At 34.3% G+C, this 16,190-nt stretch overlaps 2 protein-coding genes across 2 annotated transcripts; both read left to right on the forward strand.

Annotated features, from left to right (window-relative positions):
• The first annotated feature begins 1,098 nt into the window (after positions 1-1,098).
• LOC101254395 (probable boron transporter 2) lies at positions 1,099-6,836 on the forward strand. The gene is made up of 12 exons (XM_004241450.4): positions 1,099-2,393; positions 2,561-2,643; positions 2,732-2,924; positions 2,993-3,131; positions 3,608-3,773; positions 3,978-4,144; positions 4,265-4,438; positions 4,523-4,618; positions 4,920-5,057; positions 5,134-5,453; positions 5,800-6,070; positions 6,282-6,836. Exons 1-12 carry the CDS (start codon positions 2,290-2,292, stop codon positions 6,591-6,593), a joined length of 2,163 nt encoding a protein of 720 aa, XP_004241498.1. The 5' UTR covers positions 1,099-2,289; the 3' UTR covers positions 6,594-6,836.
• A 3,394-nt stretch (positions 6,837-10,230) lies between these two features.
• Positions 10,231-15,303, forward strand: LOC101262820 (GDSL esterase/lipase At5g62930). The gene is made up of 6 exons (XM_004241478.4): positions 10,231-10,528; positions 10,614-10,691; positions 11,594-11,734; positions 13,364-13,440; positions 14,337-14,501; positions 14,761-15,303. The coding sequence occupies exons 1-6, from the start codon at positions 10,430-10,432 to the stop codon at positions 14,933-14,935; spliced, it is 735 nt and encodes a 244-aa protein (XP_004241526.1). The 5' UTR covers positions 10,231-10,429; the 3' UTR covers positions 14,936-15,303.
• Positions 15,304-16,190: the final 887 nt, after the last annotated feature.

A 16,190-nucleotide genomic window follows, 5' to 3' on the forward strand; every position in this document is an offset into this window, starting at 1 on the left:
GGTATATTCAAATCTAAACGAGTGTCTAAAAGATAAAAAAAAATTATTTTTGATAAATCATTAATCATAATTTTTATAAACATGAAAGAGAAAAAAAAAAATATAACACCAGTGTCATATCAAATGATGCTAGTATAATAACAAAAATACTAGAAAGGGAACAAGTAGTTGAATTTTGATTTACCACTGGGAAGACAGAATGATCGAGTATATACAAACTATTTATCTTAATTCTCGACTTCGAGGCTCTCTTATTGGGGAGGCGTATTCGTGAATCAGAAATATTAAGTTATGTCATGTTAAATTATCTCTCCACTTGACTTTTATCTCTTTCAAAGTTATTATCACCGACCTCTCATGCTTCTGTCTTTTCTCATACCTTTTTAAGAAGACACATGCTTCACATATCTAAACTATCTCAATCTATTTTTCACATTTTGTCAACCACAAAGGACACATTGAACTTGCACCATTTATCTTTGTTCCTATTTTTATCTTTTCTAATCCACACATTTATCTAAGCATATTCGCATCTCAGCTATTTTTATCTTCTAAATGTGTAATTTCTGACCATTCGTCGATGTTATATAATGTAATTGGTAGTCTAAAAATCACTCTATAAAATTTACTTTTAAGTAGTATGAGGGACACATTTGTATCACATAGTGTCTTAGATGATGCAAATTTCAATTTCATTCATCTCACTTCAGTACGATGTGCAATATCCTCATCAATCTCCTCATTTTCTTAAAATTCAAAATAGTCAAACTTTCTCTTTTATATATAACTTGTATACCAATTCTTACTAACCGATATATCTCTTGTGATACCATATACTCTATTTAATCATACTCAACTTAAATCCTTTCGACCAAGGGTGAACCCACCCTTACCTAAGAGTGTCAAGTGACACTCTTTTATCGGTTCTAAATTAAAATTTAGTCTAATGATTAAGATATTGCGAATTTCTTTTAATTTCGTGTGTGTTCTATTCCTATTAACCTCGTAGATTATTTTTTTTTACTGACACCCCTAAATGATAATCTTGATCTGTTAAATGTTATTTTTTTTAAAAAAAAAACACTAATAGTTTCACTCACCAAATAACTACTAGTTCCCTTTTTTTTTTTCTTTTCAATCACTTGTTTGTTGGTTTTCAAAAAAAATCTGGAGTTATTTATAGTGACTCACCTCTCACTTTGTTGAAGCCAATAATCCCTCAACCATAGAGAAGCTTACTTCCATCAGCAACTCACCCATTACTCCTCCATATCTGCATTGAGTTTTCTTGCTACATTTTGTTAGACTTCCTATTCATTTTCTTCTATTGACTCATGTAAACTGGTTATTGCTCTGCTCAAATAACTAATTTTTCTTCAAGGGTTCTAATTCTAGGTAATGTAAGAGTGAAAAGCTACTTTCTTTGGTACCCCTTTGGCTAATTCATTGTTAAAATCATTCCTTTTCAAGTTCTTGGTAATGGGTTCTCGTTAAATCTTGCTTTCTTCATATACCCATTTGGTTAAACTTACTTTAAACCACTAAAAATCAACTTTTTCTATAAATGGGGTCTCGCTAAATTCGTGATTCTTGGTATTTTTGTCACCAAATAGCTTTATCAGATAGTATTGAAGTTCTGACATGTAACTGAAAATTAGATCCCTGTTTGCCCTTTGTTCTTGTTGAAGTGCATTTTGGTGGCAACTTGTATTCTCTTTATATACATGTAATGGATCTAGAGCTTTTCGGAGTCAACCGTTAATTCGAGATCTTTGTAGATGGAGTACTTCATTTCCTTTCGTTAAGTTTTGCTTTTTTTTTATTAGTTATGGCTTTACTCCGTTAAATTGATATTGCTTCTGGTCCTATGGAATTCAAATAGGCTTGTTTGACATATCTCTAGACATATATAGTATTCATTGCTAACTGATTCTTTTGTTCTATACTAACTTGTATTCTTTGTAAATCTGTTAATATGTAGAGTTAGATATATATAACATCTTATTTTTATGGACCTTAATGAAGGTCAGTATACAGTTAAATTAAATGAATCAGCCAATAATCTGTTTTATCCAAAACACTCTAGTCATGGTCAAGTAAGTGTTGTTGTCTTCCTGCCCAAAGTTTTTTTTCCTTTGCCTATGCAAGTCTAGTTGAGTTTGATATTGGCCTCTCGAGTCCTTTCGATTCTGTGTTAGTTTGTTGTCCTTTGAGTTTTCTTATCTGTCAAAACGAAACAAAAAAAGAACAAAATTTCCACCCTTCATTTCGAACAAATTTTGAGTGATCATGGAAGAAACATTTGTTCCCCTACGTGGAATCAAGAATGATCTCAAGGGGAGATTGTTATGCTACAAGCAAGACTGGACTGGTGGTCTCCGTGCTGGTATCAGGTTAGCTGAAGTGCAACTTAATTATCAATGATTTGCACTTGGAAAAGCATTCTTTTTCAGTTAAATTGTACTATAAACAGTGTAGTGCATAAGTAGTAGTAGTAAATTATTTTATTCTCTATACATTTTTTGGATGCATAAAAGTTGTCTATCATATGCTGTCGCAGGATCCTGGCTCCAACGACCTACATTTTCTTTGCATCAGCAATTCCGGTTATTTCATTCGGGGAGCAACTGGAAAGAAGCACCGGTTAGATTTGATCTTTTCCACTTGTATCAGCTACCTCTTATTGATGGTATAGTCACTGAGATGTCATTTCTGTCAAATGTTATCTCAGATGGAAGTATAACTGCAGTGCAGACTCTTGCTTCAACAGCACTTTGTGGTGTAATCCATTCCATTCTTGGTGGACAGCCACTCCTTATACTAGGAGTAGCTGAGCCAACTGTCTTGATGTACACTTTCATGTTCAACTTTGCGAAAGATCGGAAGGACTTGGGTCCGAATCTCTTTCTAGCCTGGACAGGATGGTAACTGCTGAGCACTCTCAAACTCTTCCTAGCCTCATCATCGTCCTTTCTAACATGTTTATGTGCAGGGTTTGTGTTTGGACCGCCTTTCTGCTTTTCTTGCTAGCCGTTCTGGGGGCGTGCTCCATAATAAACAGATTTACACGTCTGGCTGGTGAATTATTCGGCATGCTCATAGCAATGCTCTTTATGCAAGAGGCTATTAAGGTAACCAAACTTAAATATGTTACATGATCCTAGTTTTCCGTCAATCTCCTGATCAGAAAAAACAAATTGAAAGCAATGCAGAGTGCATCAAACCAACATAATCATGAAGAACATAAAAAAAAGTCTTAGTTCTGCTGTTGTTTTTTCTCAGAAAGTAGCAGCCGACTTACATTCACTATAATGAAAGCTTTATCTTTGTGAAGCTCTCAGCTAAATAACCAAAAAACTTATGAAATTTATGTCTTCTTCGAACTATTTTCAGTATTTGGCGAGGTTTGGAAGACCAATTACCTTTTAGCATCAGTAAAGCCAGTTATGAGTTATGACCCATTTCTAGAGTTTTTCCACTATTGGCTGGTTTGCACCAAAGACAGGGTTTTCCACCAATTTGTTCAATTGTCATAACATATTGGGACAATATTCTTAGAATTAGCATAATGCTTTCCTAAATTTCAATGCTTGTCGCAAAAATGCAGGGGTTGGTGGAGGAGTTTGGCATACCTCAGAGAGAAAATCCTCGTCAGGCTGCATTATCACCTTCTTGGCGCTTTGGAAATGGAATGTTTGCACTAGTTTTATCTTTCGGGCTTCTTCTTACCGCACTGAGGAGCCGTAAAGCTAGATCCTGGCGTTATGGAACAGGTTTATTATTCTGAATAACTATGTGAATATTACTGAAAACAGAATGAAATTTTATCGTCTTAAAAACATATTATCCTTATCCTTAATATCTGATATAGTTTGTAGGTAAGGCACTTGCTAATAGTCATCGATTTAGAATGGTTATTTCCTGTTTAACTAAGAAGGTAATTTATTAATTTGCTGACACTTCAATGTTGTTCAAAGGCTGGTTTCGAGGATTTATTGCTGACTATGGTGTCCCACTAATGGTGCTTGTTTGGACGGCTGTTTCTTACATACCAGCACGTGATGTTCCACAAGGGATACCACGGAGGCTTTTCAGCCCCAATCCATGGTCACCTGGAGCTTACTCAAATTGGACGGTTATCAAGGTGCTTTGCTTAAAAAATCTGTAGTATTTGATCAATCTCAAGATCATGGATTTAAGATTTGAGATATTGTTATCCATTTGATCTTGCATATTTTAAAACTCAAGATGATGCGTTTTACAGGAAATGATGCATGTTCCTCCTCTATATATTGTCGGAGCGTTTATCCCAGCCACAATGATTGCTGTCCTTTACTATTTCGATCACAGTGTTGCATCTCAACTTTCCCAACAGAAAGAGTTCAATCTAAAGAAACCTTCCTCATATCATTACGACCTCCTTCTTTTGGGCTTCTTGGTATGCTATTTACTCTGGCTTTCTTGTTTGTTAACATCAATTTTACATTATAAGAGTACATTAATAACGTTCTATGTTCACTAGGTCATTATATGCGGTCTTCTTGGCATTCCTCCTTCAAATGGAGTCATTCCACAATCTCCAATGCACACAAAAAGCTTGGCCACTCTGAAACATCAGGTACTGAAATTATCTCTCAATATAGAAGTCTACACAGTTCTCCACAAATTGTAACCTTGAATTGGAAGTTTACTTTCTTGTAGAATAATGCAAGTCCAAACACCAGCTTGCTAGGCAGTAGGCACATGTGAAATCTTAATTATTCATTATGTAATCAAAACCACATGATGGGCCCAGAATGGAAAAAGTTTTTAGTTTATCAAGTATTTGTTTTCTCATGCTTTCTTGGTAAATTTAGGATGATCAGTCTAATTTTCTTATGTCGGAGAGTATTCTAATTTTCGCACTTCATTTGAAACAGCTTTTACGGAATAAACTTGCCTCAACAGCGAAAAAAAACATTGATAAAAATGCAAATCTTGGCCAATTATATAGGAGCATGCAGGAGGCTTACAACGAGATGCAGACTCCCCTTGTGTATCAAACTCCTTCTGGCCTGGTAAATAGTGAGTCATTTCCAAATGGATAGGGTTAAGATAGTTAAAATGCTTATTGTTACAGTGTTCCTTTAACAGGGATTGAAAGAGCTAAAAGAGACCACAGTTCAACGGGCATCGAGTACCGGGTACATAGACGCACCAGTCGACGAGACAGTCTTTGATGTGGATAAGGATATTGATGAGCTCTTACCAGTAGAAGTCAAAGAACAGCGTCTAAGTAATCTCCTTCAGGCGTTAATGGTTGGTGCTTGTGTGGCTGCTATGCCTATCTTGAAAAGGATTCCTTCTTCTGTTCTCTGGGGATACTTTGCTTTCATGGCAATAGAGAGCTTGCCAGGAAATCAGTTTTGGGAGAGGATATTATTGCTTTTCACTGCACCAAGTAGAAGATACAAGTAAGTCACTGCCCAATGCTCCGATCATATCTCAGTCCCTACTCTACTTCCCATCTATTTTATTCTAATATTGTTTCGTAAGTTACAAGTGTGCCTGTCAGATCACATCCCAGAGAGAGGTCTAAAGTAATTAAGACTGATTAGAATCTTTAAAAAAGAGATGACTTCTTAAGTGAACTAAAAACTTTCTTTTCTGAAAGACCTTAAAGAGTTAGAATCAATCCTCATTTTCACCATAACCTCTTACAGTTACCCACGAGGTTCTTACATTATACAAATAGAATGTAGTCGGTTTTGTCTCTGATATCGCTTCTGCTATACCTTTCCTAATCTGCACATTTGTCAGGGTCTTGGAAGATAATCATGCAACATTTGTCGAGACAGTACCTTTCAAGACAATTGCCTGGTTCACCTTGTTTCAGACATTTTATTTGCTCCTTTGTTTCGGCATCACATGGATACCAATAGCTGGTGTTCTTTTCCCTTTGTTGATCATGCTTCTAGTCCCAGTGCGCCAGTATTTGCTTCCCAAGTTCTTCAAAGGAGCACATTTACAAGATCTAGACGCTGCAGAATATGAAGAAGCCCCTGCAATAGCATACAACATGTCCTATGGAGTAAGTTGTCAAAACCTTCCTACATCTTTCAGCTTTTAAAAAGAAGTTCTTTTTTTATCCCTTCAGTCTTAAATAACGTTCACCACCAACCATTAATCAGAATATGAAATTTGGCCTAGGGAAGTTGTGAATGAAAAAGTTTTTGATGGAAATGTATGATAGAAACTGTCCTGATATCATCTTGTTGATCCTATAATTTATGCACTTGCAGGATCAAGATCCTCAGGGAAGACCAGCCTGCATTGATAGTGGTGAGGTTCTTGATGATATGATCACAAGAAGCCGTGGGGAGATTAGGCGTTCATGCAGCCCAAGAGTAACTAGTTCAACTCCTACCTCTCTTGATGAAATCAAGTCAACACACAGCCCACAGTTATCTCAAAGGGCTTATAGTCCAAGAATCAATGTACTAAGAGGAGAAAGAAGCCCCAGATTCAATGGCAAGGGACTTGAAATAAAACAAACTCCCAGCCCTCAGCCATCTAAACTTGGTCAAAATGATCGCGGTCCGTCTTCCATCTAGTATCAACAAATATTTTTTGTGAAATTAGAGTCTCTAGTTGTTCTCGAGAGGTCTTGTCTAAGTCTTAAGTATGTGATTAATCTTTTCCTAGGCATCTGTGTTTCCTTGTTTGTGTGTCTTTACTGGTCTTTAACAATGTATACTGTTTTATTGTGTTGTGTTCTTGTATGCAAATCAAAATACTCTGGGCAGAGGTTAGACAAACCATTATATCAATGAATAAAAGAGTGATAATTTTCTTAAGTACAGCTGTTTTTGTTAGGCATTTAACATATCTTCTGTGACTGCATTTTGTTTCATCTGCATCTGTATCTGCAGTGAAGTTTATCATGTTACCTTTTCCACTCATCACCTACAAAGCTTAGCTTCTTTAGAAGGGGTCGATAGATGAGTGTGATAAGGATAATAATTTCGAGATATTTAGAATATCTTTGTCTATCTCATCCTACCAACCAAACGTAAACGACCCCAGATGTTAATCAGATAAGTAAAATAATGACAAGCTAGGCTAACTTTTTGTAACTTAGCCAATTGGTTAAGGGGGTACACAACCTAGTGGAATGTATACAAGTCCTTCCACTCTATCTTCAGCTTCTAATTATTATTCTAATATGTTAAAAGCAACCAAGTATCTTGTCAAATCTTAATGGAGACAAAAATATGAAATAATTGCTCATATTTTTCCATTTGTCTAAATTTTGGAGGACAGCATTACTTAGAGGATTAGTTTAACTGCGTGTAAGTTGATCGGGACACCCTTTTATTAAAAAAGAAAAAAAGCAAACAAAAAGAGCATCAAAGTATCTTGCCTACCCAACTCCGTATAAATAAAACTTGAGTGAGATAAAGATTTTATGACCACTTTTTAGATGTCATAAAAAGATTTCTTAATCCTAATTTTGTAATTGGTCTTTTTCATTACCAGATCTTTGTGAATTATTTTATCTTTAGTCAATAAACGCAATTACATGATTTTAATACTCAAAAAACAATACAAAAATAAGTATATTTTTACAATTGTATCATGATTTCTAAGATACTGAGCATTCCAATTTGGTGTCAAAATCAACATGCGCCTGATTTAGATACCAATTAAAAGGAGATCAAATTAGGTATACTTGCTATGATTAAAAGAGATAGAGAGATGATGAGACTTCAACTAAAATCTCGAGTTTAATCCTGAAAAATAGCGAATCTGAATTGGTCAAAATACAATGCAATACAACACGACTAAATATATATACAGATGCATAATATGAGTTAATCTGAAAGAATAAAAATGCAAACTCATCGATAATGACTTTGGGGTTACACGTTTCGAATTAATAACACTATACTTCAATTTGTGGCCTGTAAGTGTGTAACAAGTTGCCACTATACTTCAAAATCACATAATTAAATTAACAAAAGAGATCAACTTGGTGTTACAAGTCATAATCTTGATAAATTAGGACGTGATATGACACGTTCATATAATTTTTTTTAAAAAATAAAATTGAGAAATTACTTGTTAAAATGCGTTACGTATTAGAAAACCTCTACTTTAAAGCAAAAGTATGAAATAATTAATACTCCTGAATTAGTTAGTAATAATAATCGATAATGAAAAAGCAACTTTCAAAACATTTGGTTTTCTACACTACATTGGTGGCAATAACTGTTGTTCATTTTGTATTCCGAACATACTTAGAACAAAAGTTTGAACATCTTTGTAAGAAATCAAAGTTTAAGAATATTTTCATAACTAGAAAATTAAAACTAGTAGCGAAACTAGAATCAGAAACAGTTTTTTTTAAAAAATTATACGAAATATTTTTCTTAAGAAGAATTATTGTAAATATGTGTCTAAAGAATCTTACTGATTCCAACAAACTTTGCAGAAACACGAAGTTATCAAGTTTAATGAACCAGTGAAGAACAAAAGAATAGAAGAACTGAAATTAATTCACAAATCTAAAGTTTGTAAAACACGTACCAAAATCTGGAAAATTTTTAATAGGAAAAAGATCAAGTTCACGGAATTCACAATGTCCCCTTAAGGAAATTATTCCCCTCTAGTATCCGAGGTTTGATTTGGAATATGACCTCCCAGGGTAAAATGATCTCAATCACCAGAGTATAGATACCAAAAACTCCTGTGTCAGCGAACCACTCAACAGCAGTAAAGTACACTTAGATAGTAGATTTAGTAGTTGAAGAAGAAGCCTATGAATTCTATTTTAAAATAAAAGGAAATCCCTCAATTTATAGAAAACAAAGGATAGTGCGAAAAGGTTCTTATTGTGCCTTACCGGAAATGTCACAAACCTTTGGAAAAGTCACAATCTTTCAGAAAGGTCTTCACCTTTCATAAAAGTTACAACTTTCCATAAAAGTCACAACTTTTCATAAAAGTCACAACTTTTCATAGAAGTCACAACTTTTCATAAAAGTTGCAATATTTCATGAAAGTCACAACTCTTCATTTTCCATTCACACCTTTTTTAAAATCCAACAATAACTTGATCACAACTCCTAATATAAAAAAAGGAAAATCTGTCATCTGATACACAAACATTTTTCGTAATCATGTAGAATTTTAGAAAGAACGTATACAAGAAATGTGATAAGACAACATACACGCCTTATTTTTAAATTCGAAATTACAAGAATTAAACTGCAATTATACTTATAGCCCGATAGTTATTTTAGTGTATTTTAATTTTTCAAAAAAAAATGTCACATGCTTTGAAACAAAACGACAAAGCATTTGATTTAGAAAAATAATGAAGTGAAAATTAGTTCTTGTAATTTTATCAAGTTTCAACAGGACTGGTAATGGGCTTGGGCTTGTAATGCAGATAAGTCAAAATGAACTCAGCAAACCTAATGGCCCAATAGGGCCATTGACCCATTAATGTAGATTGGATGTACATTTACAGGCCCAAAAGTATAGTATTTTGTGTCGGTTTTGGGCCGTATCATTTTGAAAAGTTACACATTTGGCCGGACATTTGTTTTTGAGAAAAATCTTTTTATTATTGCCGACCCAACACAATATTCAACATATGCGGTGAAATTTTACTAAGAGTAGTCTTGAGAGGTTATATGAGATAGTTTTACTCGATACGAAGTTTAAAAAAGAAAAAAAGATAGTGATTCATTACTCATCTATACTAGCACAAAGAGTGTCGGAGGGGATAGTGATAGTCGTGGAGTCGTAACGACATTACATGTTATGTTCACGCGGATGGAGATGGATTCAAACTCCTGGTATTTCTAAAAGTACTTTGGTTTTCAAGACCGTCTCTTTCAACTGCTCATACATCCATCCGCGCTCTGGTAGGTAGGAGCTTATCCATGTGATTCGCTACGCTTGCCTGCGCCTATCGACTGATTTTATTGCCAGCCGATTGGCCGAAACTTTTCCAGTAATACGAATCGCTACGCTTCGCCATAATATGCATCTTGATTGCTGCGCTCCCTACAGGTAATAGCAAGAGAGTGAATAACGAATGATCTTCCAAACTCAAAATGTGATTGAGTTCGACTCAAGCGAGTGTTGTGTGATCATAAATCATTTCATCAAGAGTAAAATAAACATTTAAAAAGAAAATTATTATACTTAATATACAAATTTATCATTCTTTTTTGAAACACTAAAGAAAAAAAAAACTCATATAAAATATAAAGTAGATGATAAAATATGTCATCCAAAATAATTTAATTAGACATTAATTTATTCTTTTTACGTTGATTGGCTTCTTCCATTTTCCCTTCCTTCTCTCTTCTTGTGGTCTCATTGTGCAAAGAAAAAACAGGAAAAACAAAAACATCGAAGAATTTAGTTTAAGTGAATGAGGCCACAAATAGTAATATTTGGAGACTCCATTACTCAACAATCCTTTAAGTTAGGTGGTTGGGGTGCTGCTCTTGCTGATACTTATGCTCGCAAGGTTTGTATATGTTTTTTCTTTTTTCAATCAAATTGATCTATTGAACTTATTCTAATTGTATAAAGTAATTGGATTTGATGAAAAGGCTGATATATTGAATCGTGGCTATGGCGGATACAACACCAGATGGGCATTGTTCTTGCTGCATCACCTATTTCCATTGGTATGTAAACCGATCCTCTTACCATTTTTCTTTTTGGCTCAATTTTTTTGGATCATATTATAATTTGAAAGTAGAATATTTGATGGGTTGTAATTACTTAAGATATTTTGTTAGATTACATTGCGTAAGATTAAGAATTTTATTGAATTTGAAAAAAAATCAATGGGCAAGAGAAAGATTAGATTTTTTTTTTTTTGGTCCACTGAATTGATTGATATGTGTCTAATGAAATGGGATTGAATAGAGTAGGGTGGATACTGAAGATTCATGTAACTGACCCCGACTTATTTTGGATCTTATTTTGTCATAGTGATAAGCTATGTTGCTCGGACTCTTCAAAAATGACAACGGGTGTGTGTTGGACTAGCCAAAAGTAGTGTATTTCTGGTGAATCCCACACGGGTGCGGCATCAAAAGTGAAGAGTCCTTGCAGCTAAGGTGATAAGACATTTGGGAGTTGTAATGATTTAGAAGTGTGTTGACGCTAGTAAAGAGTAGTATTTTCAGCATTAGTGATTGCATATAGGAACTAGCTGACATCCCCGGATGTATGGAGTCGATGGCTTTATACCTAATTTGAATGTTCATGGAACAACGGGATCACGAAAGACTTATGGGAAAAGAACAATTGAATGCAATCAACAAGGGTTAGGAGTTAAAAAACATATAGTTGCTCCTCTTTTTCAACCTTGCTTTCTCCAATTTTCAAGTCAGTGATTTTGTTCAATCAAGCTAAGTTATGAGGCTATTTGATACATTCAAAGCTCTCTCAGATTTGAGGTTTTTAGTACAATGCATATGTTTTAGAAGTTTTGATGTATACAAAGGTCTGTCATGGTCATGAGCTGCACTGTTACTTATTGCCAAATCTTTTGATTAGTGTGTTTCTGTTAATATTACAGAACGCTCCAACACATCCTGTTGCTGTCACTATATTTTTTGGAGCCAATGATGCTGCTCTTTTGGGAAGAACCAGTGAAAGACAACATGTCCCACTTGAGGAATATAAGGAAAACCTACGAAAAATGATACAACATTTTAAGGTTTGGAATTTTCCCAATTCAATTATGCTTGTTCGTTGCTAAATGCGGACTTTCATATGTGCTAAAATTTTCCTCCTAATTATGTTTAGATGTGGAAGACTTATCAAATAGTAAGAATGAGAGGCTCTGGAAGATGAAAAAGATAGAGTTAATAATGACAATGAAACTTTTTAGAAGTATTGAGCCAATTCAGATGCGGAATGGGTAAAACACAGAGTTACTCAATCCTACTGTTAAAAGAAAAAAATTGTAAAATTGTAGCTAGTTTTTCCAAATAATTAGATATAGAAGCATTGCAGCAATTTTCTGTCGTATGACGAGGATACTGAAGAATCAAATTGAGCCTCTGATGCTGAGCTATTATTTAAAGCTTGATTTCTTGTTAACAGTATTTTTAAGGTCAGATAGTCATTTCTATCTCATGGACTTCCTTGTCCGGCAATTTTGTAATTTGTGGAATAATTGAACTGAATCAACACTAAAAAGAGTAGTAAGAGTCTTATCACTACCAACTATGGTTGTGGATATTCTGTGTTAATCAAATAATTTACTGTAGGCTAATATATTTTTGAAGGTTGATAGTGTTATGTGCCTGTTAGTCGTTCTATCTCTTCTTCTCCTTGCCCACTTTAGAAGAGGAACACCTTTATTCATGGACTTACAACGAGTATAAGATTCAGATATGAATTTGGCAGGGTATGTGCAATTTTTAGCATGTTTGTATTGTATTTTCAAGGTTAATGAGAAGTGAAATATACATGTCAAACTTGTTTGACATGATTATGTCTTGGCAAAGATAAGAGTCACTGTATCATAGAGGAACACATATTTGTCAGTAACATCAGAAAGAGGTAGGAGCCAGTGTTACGCAGAGGAACACATTCGTTAGTAACATCAGAAAGAACGAAATATCTGTTAAAACCAAGTTTGGAAGTTGTTGTGCAAGTTGTGTAATGGTAGTAATAGTATGCAACTTCTCAAGAAAACCTAGTTGCTACTCTAGTTGAAAGACGTGCAGATTCTGGCATTCTGCCTAATTTGTTGTTCATACTCTTGCTAAAATGGTCGATTTCTAGCGTAAGTGAGTGACTTCACTTAAAACCCAAATTATTTGCAAAGGAAATAAAAGATCATTCAGATTTGCAGGATATCTAACTTTACCGACTATTCATTACCACAAATAATGAAAAAATTACAATGCAGGAAAATGTGAATGTTAAATTGGCATAAGCAGGTATGTTACCAGTTTCAAAAAAAAATTGGCATAAGCAGGCTGAGTATTTCCTACTTTTTCTTTTCAAGACTTCCATTCCAGTTTTACTTTTGGACGTGCTTGTTCAGAAGATATAAAAGACGTAAATTCCTAGAACATATTCATTTCCCAAGTATATAGTGATCTTGATACAACCTGCTGACGAGTTTTATGTAGTTTGATGTTCACTCTTCTAGTAATATCTATCATCTTATGACAAATGAAATCAATCCCATCCAATTGCTCAATTCCTGAGTTGTTTAGAGTAGAACAGGATACACTAGGCCCTTGTCTTCTATTATGCTATATATATGTTAATAAATCTGGGTTGAGCTCTGCTCTCTTTTGTATATCTCATTCATTTTGTCCTAACACAGAAATGCTCCCCATCGGTGCTGTTATTGCTGATAACTCCACCACCAATTGATGAAGCAGGACGGTTTGAATATGCAAGGTAATCCACTTTTTCTCTATTGGTAAAATAAAATAATGAGGCAACCAACTGCTCTTTTCTTTTTTTCTTTTTTTTTTTGTTCAAAAAAAACTATGGTATCTAAGATGTTGTAGAACTTCTTGACACATACCAGAGCTCCTTTTAGCAATGGGATAGAATTTCAACTGTTCAAAATCAGAGTAGATAACAGTATCCATTAACTTATCAGCATAACTAGAGAGATAATCCAACCTCTCAAACATGAATTGGATAGAATAATCTAACTTCTCATAGAAAATCCCCAAAAAGAGAAAGCACAAAGAAAGTGGGGTTGAGCAAAATTGGTTTTTGTCGGCAGTGCCTATTGGAATGATAGATTACAGCTATTGCTGCAAAGACAGCTTCAGCATCATTAGGCACTGGCCATTGTCATGACTACGGAACAGTACCCCATATAGCAGCCCATTATGCATTTTCTCTCAAGAGACCAACCCGACACCAGTGTCCTCTCATCAGAGAGGACATCCCTTTCTATAATTTTTACAGCAACAGTTAAGCAAATGATCTTTCGAATTATTGATGAACGTCTAAGGACCCCATTGCCTTTTAGCAGTATGGCATGTTCCTTTATCATGTATTCCATGGACATCATGTCATATTCTTAGTATTGTTCTATGGTCATTTTCCTTTTAGCCAATTATTTTGCTCTTCTTTTTTCCTCTAAAAGCACAGCAGTTCAGTTTTAAACATTTGCAAGTGGATCAACTCTATCAGCGAAACCAAGTTTTTTTTCCTATTTGATTTTTCATTTCATTTATTTGCTTTTGGTATTGCATGAGTTTAAACATAAGTGTGCCACTGTCAACTAAATCAAATATAATTGTGTTGGTATATCATATTTTTCAATTTTAAAACAGGTCCCAGTATGGAGACAAAGCAATGCAATTGCCAGAAAGGACAAATGAAGTAGCCGGAGAGTATGCAAAACAGTGTGTTGAATTGGCAAAGGAGCTAGGTCTCCCTTCCGTCAATCTGTGGTCTAAAATGCAGGAAACAGAGGGTTGGCAAAAAAAATTCCTCAGGCAAGTGACAAAATTTGCAGATCCTTTTAAGTAAAACTTTGCATAGTTCCATTAATATTTGAAGTTCGTTGTACTATGTGGTGTTAGAGGAATGATCATGCCTATATATGCTTTATAAGAATGACTGGGGGTTCAGGGAAATGGGTGGGGAAGATTGACATTCTTGTTACAACATAATCAATATTTGTGTGTCTTGAAAGTTGCTCAATAATGGTGAAATTTGAAAATTCTCATTTTGTTTCGTCTTATTTTGTTACAGTGATGGCTTACATCTCACACCAGACGGTAATGCCATTGTTTACCAAGAAGTCATTAAAGTGTTTGATGAAACAAGTCTCTCTGCTGAAAAGATGCCTGCTGATGTCCCTCACCATTCAACAATCGATGGAAAACAACCCGAGAAGGCCTTCCAGCTACAATGCCCAGCTACCTAACCGTATATTCTATCCTCAATATATTGATGTGAAAACAGCAAAAAGGGTACTGTCTCCCAGACCCCATCAAGCTCAAGAGTGGTAATTGCTTTCAAGTTTCCTATGTTTCAAGGGATTATATCGAGTCACCTTCACTAGCAATAGAGTGTAGACAAATGACAGTTGAATCTACATCTGTTCCAGTTTCATTATCAAAAGAATGCCTTTCAGATTTGATTTTAGTACCTAAAAACCTTTAATTGCCTTGATGAACATAAAATGTGTGATGTTTTGGATTGTGTACACAACCTTATGCCTTCAATAGTGTCAACAGATTCGAAATGCTCAGCTAATGTTTTGTAGTAAAAAAATTGCTTTTACTACCAAAAGTGAGGTGAAAGATTGTAAGAGTTGTACATGTCCTTTCATCTTTTTCTCTCCTATGATGAAAAAAAAATCAGCCTTAATATCAACTGAGTGTGCTTGCCAATATTGTCACACCCCATTTTACGTCGGTTGTTCATCCGGTGTTTAATATCAATATTGGAATCTGACTAAATTCGAATTCGCTCTGGAAAATTCTACATTAGGGCAGGTGTTTTATCTTTTGATTTTCTAATTGAATGTCTGATATCCACATTGAGGGATGTAACAAGTATCACCCTTTTTTGATAGTTTTTTCATAGTAATGTGAGAGTTGATATCATATCGCTCACTTAATATAGTTATCTTCTAATAAAATTTGACCAATAGGGCTTTAAATTATTTTTATTTTTATTTCAAATAATAAGAAAAAATTACTACAGGTAGCTGCTGGATTAATTCATTATAATGTAATCTATGATAATTTTCTTACTATTAATAACACTTAAATGTCTTTTTTTTAATAACACTTTAATGTGATAGGTATTAATTTCAGAATTTACTTCTGCGCAAAAAGCCTATTTGTAGGTACTAAGAAAAACATTCTAATTGTCCAATTAAATGGTCAACGTATTTATTGGTAGACTATAATGGTAAAAAAAATCTTTATTACATTTAAAGACTATAAAAATATAATACTAAACTAAAACACGAAACATGTTTCTTTTTTTACCAATGGTAAATTTATCTTTTCTATAAATTAAAATGGGTTTTCAACATAAATTCTCACATATCACTACATCAATATTTTGACCAAAAAAAAAATCCATTTTCAAAAAACTTGATCATATTATTGTATTTTAAATATATAGAAAAACATCTGGTCATATTTAATTAATGCAAAGGGCCAAAA

The sequence above is a fragment of the Solanum lycopersicum genome, chromosome 6, assembly GCF_036512215.1.
Source record: "Solanum lycopersicum chromosome 6, SLM_r2.1".
NCBI classification, from domain to species: domain Eukaryota; kingdom Viridiplantae; phylum Streptophyta; class Magnoliopsida; order Solanales; family Solanaceae; genus Solanum; species Solanum lycopersicum.

What these genes read in the sequence shown, in the direction of transcription:
- LOC101254395 (XM_004241450.4), top strand. Translation starts at nt 2,290, where the DNA reads ATGGAAGAAACATTTGTTCCCCTACGTGGAATCAAGAATGATCTCAAG. An exon ending in ATCCTGGCGTTATGGAACAG is followed by an intron (nt 3,774 to 3,977) that starts GTTTATTATTCT and finishes TGTTGTTCAAAG; the next exon opens with GCTGGTTTCGAGGATTTATT. An exon ending in CATACAACATGTCCTATGGA is followed by an intron (nt 6,071 to 6,281) that starts GTAAGTTGTCAA and finishes ATGCACTTGCAG; the next exon opens with GATCAAGATCCTCAGGGAAG.
- LOC101262820 (XM_004241478.4), top strand. Translation starts at nt 10,430, where the DNA reads ATGAGGCCACAAATAGTAATATTTGGAGACTCCATTACTCAACAATCC. An exon ending in AAATGATACAACATTTTAAG is followed by an intron (nt 11,735 to 13,363) that starts GTTTGGAATTTT and finishes GTCCTAACACAG; the next exon opens with AAATGCTCCCCATCGGTGCT. An exon ending in TGGCAAAAAAAATTCCTCAG is followed by an intron (nt 14,502 to 14,760) that starts GCAAGTGACAAA and finishes ATTTTGTTACAG; the next exon opens with TGATGGCTTACATCTCACAC.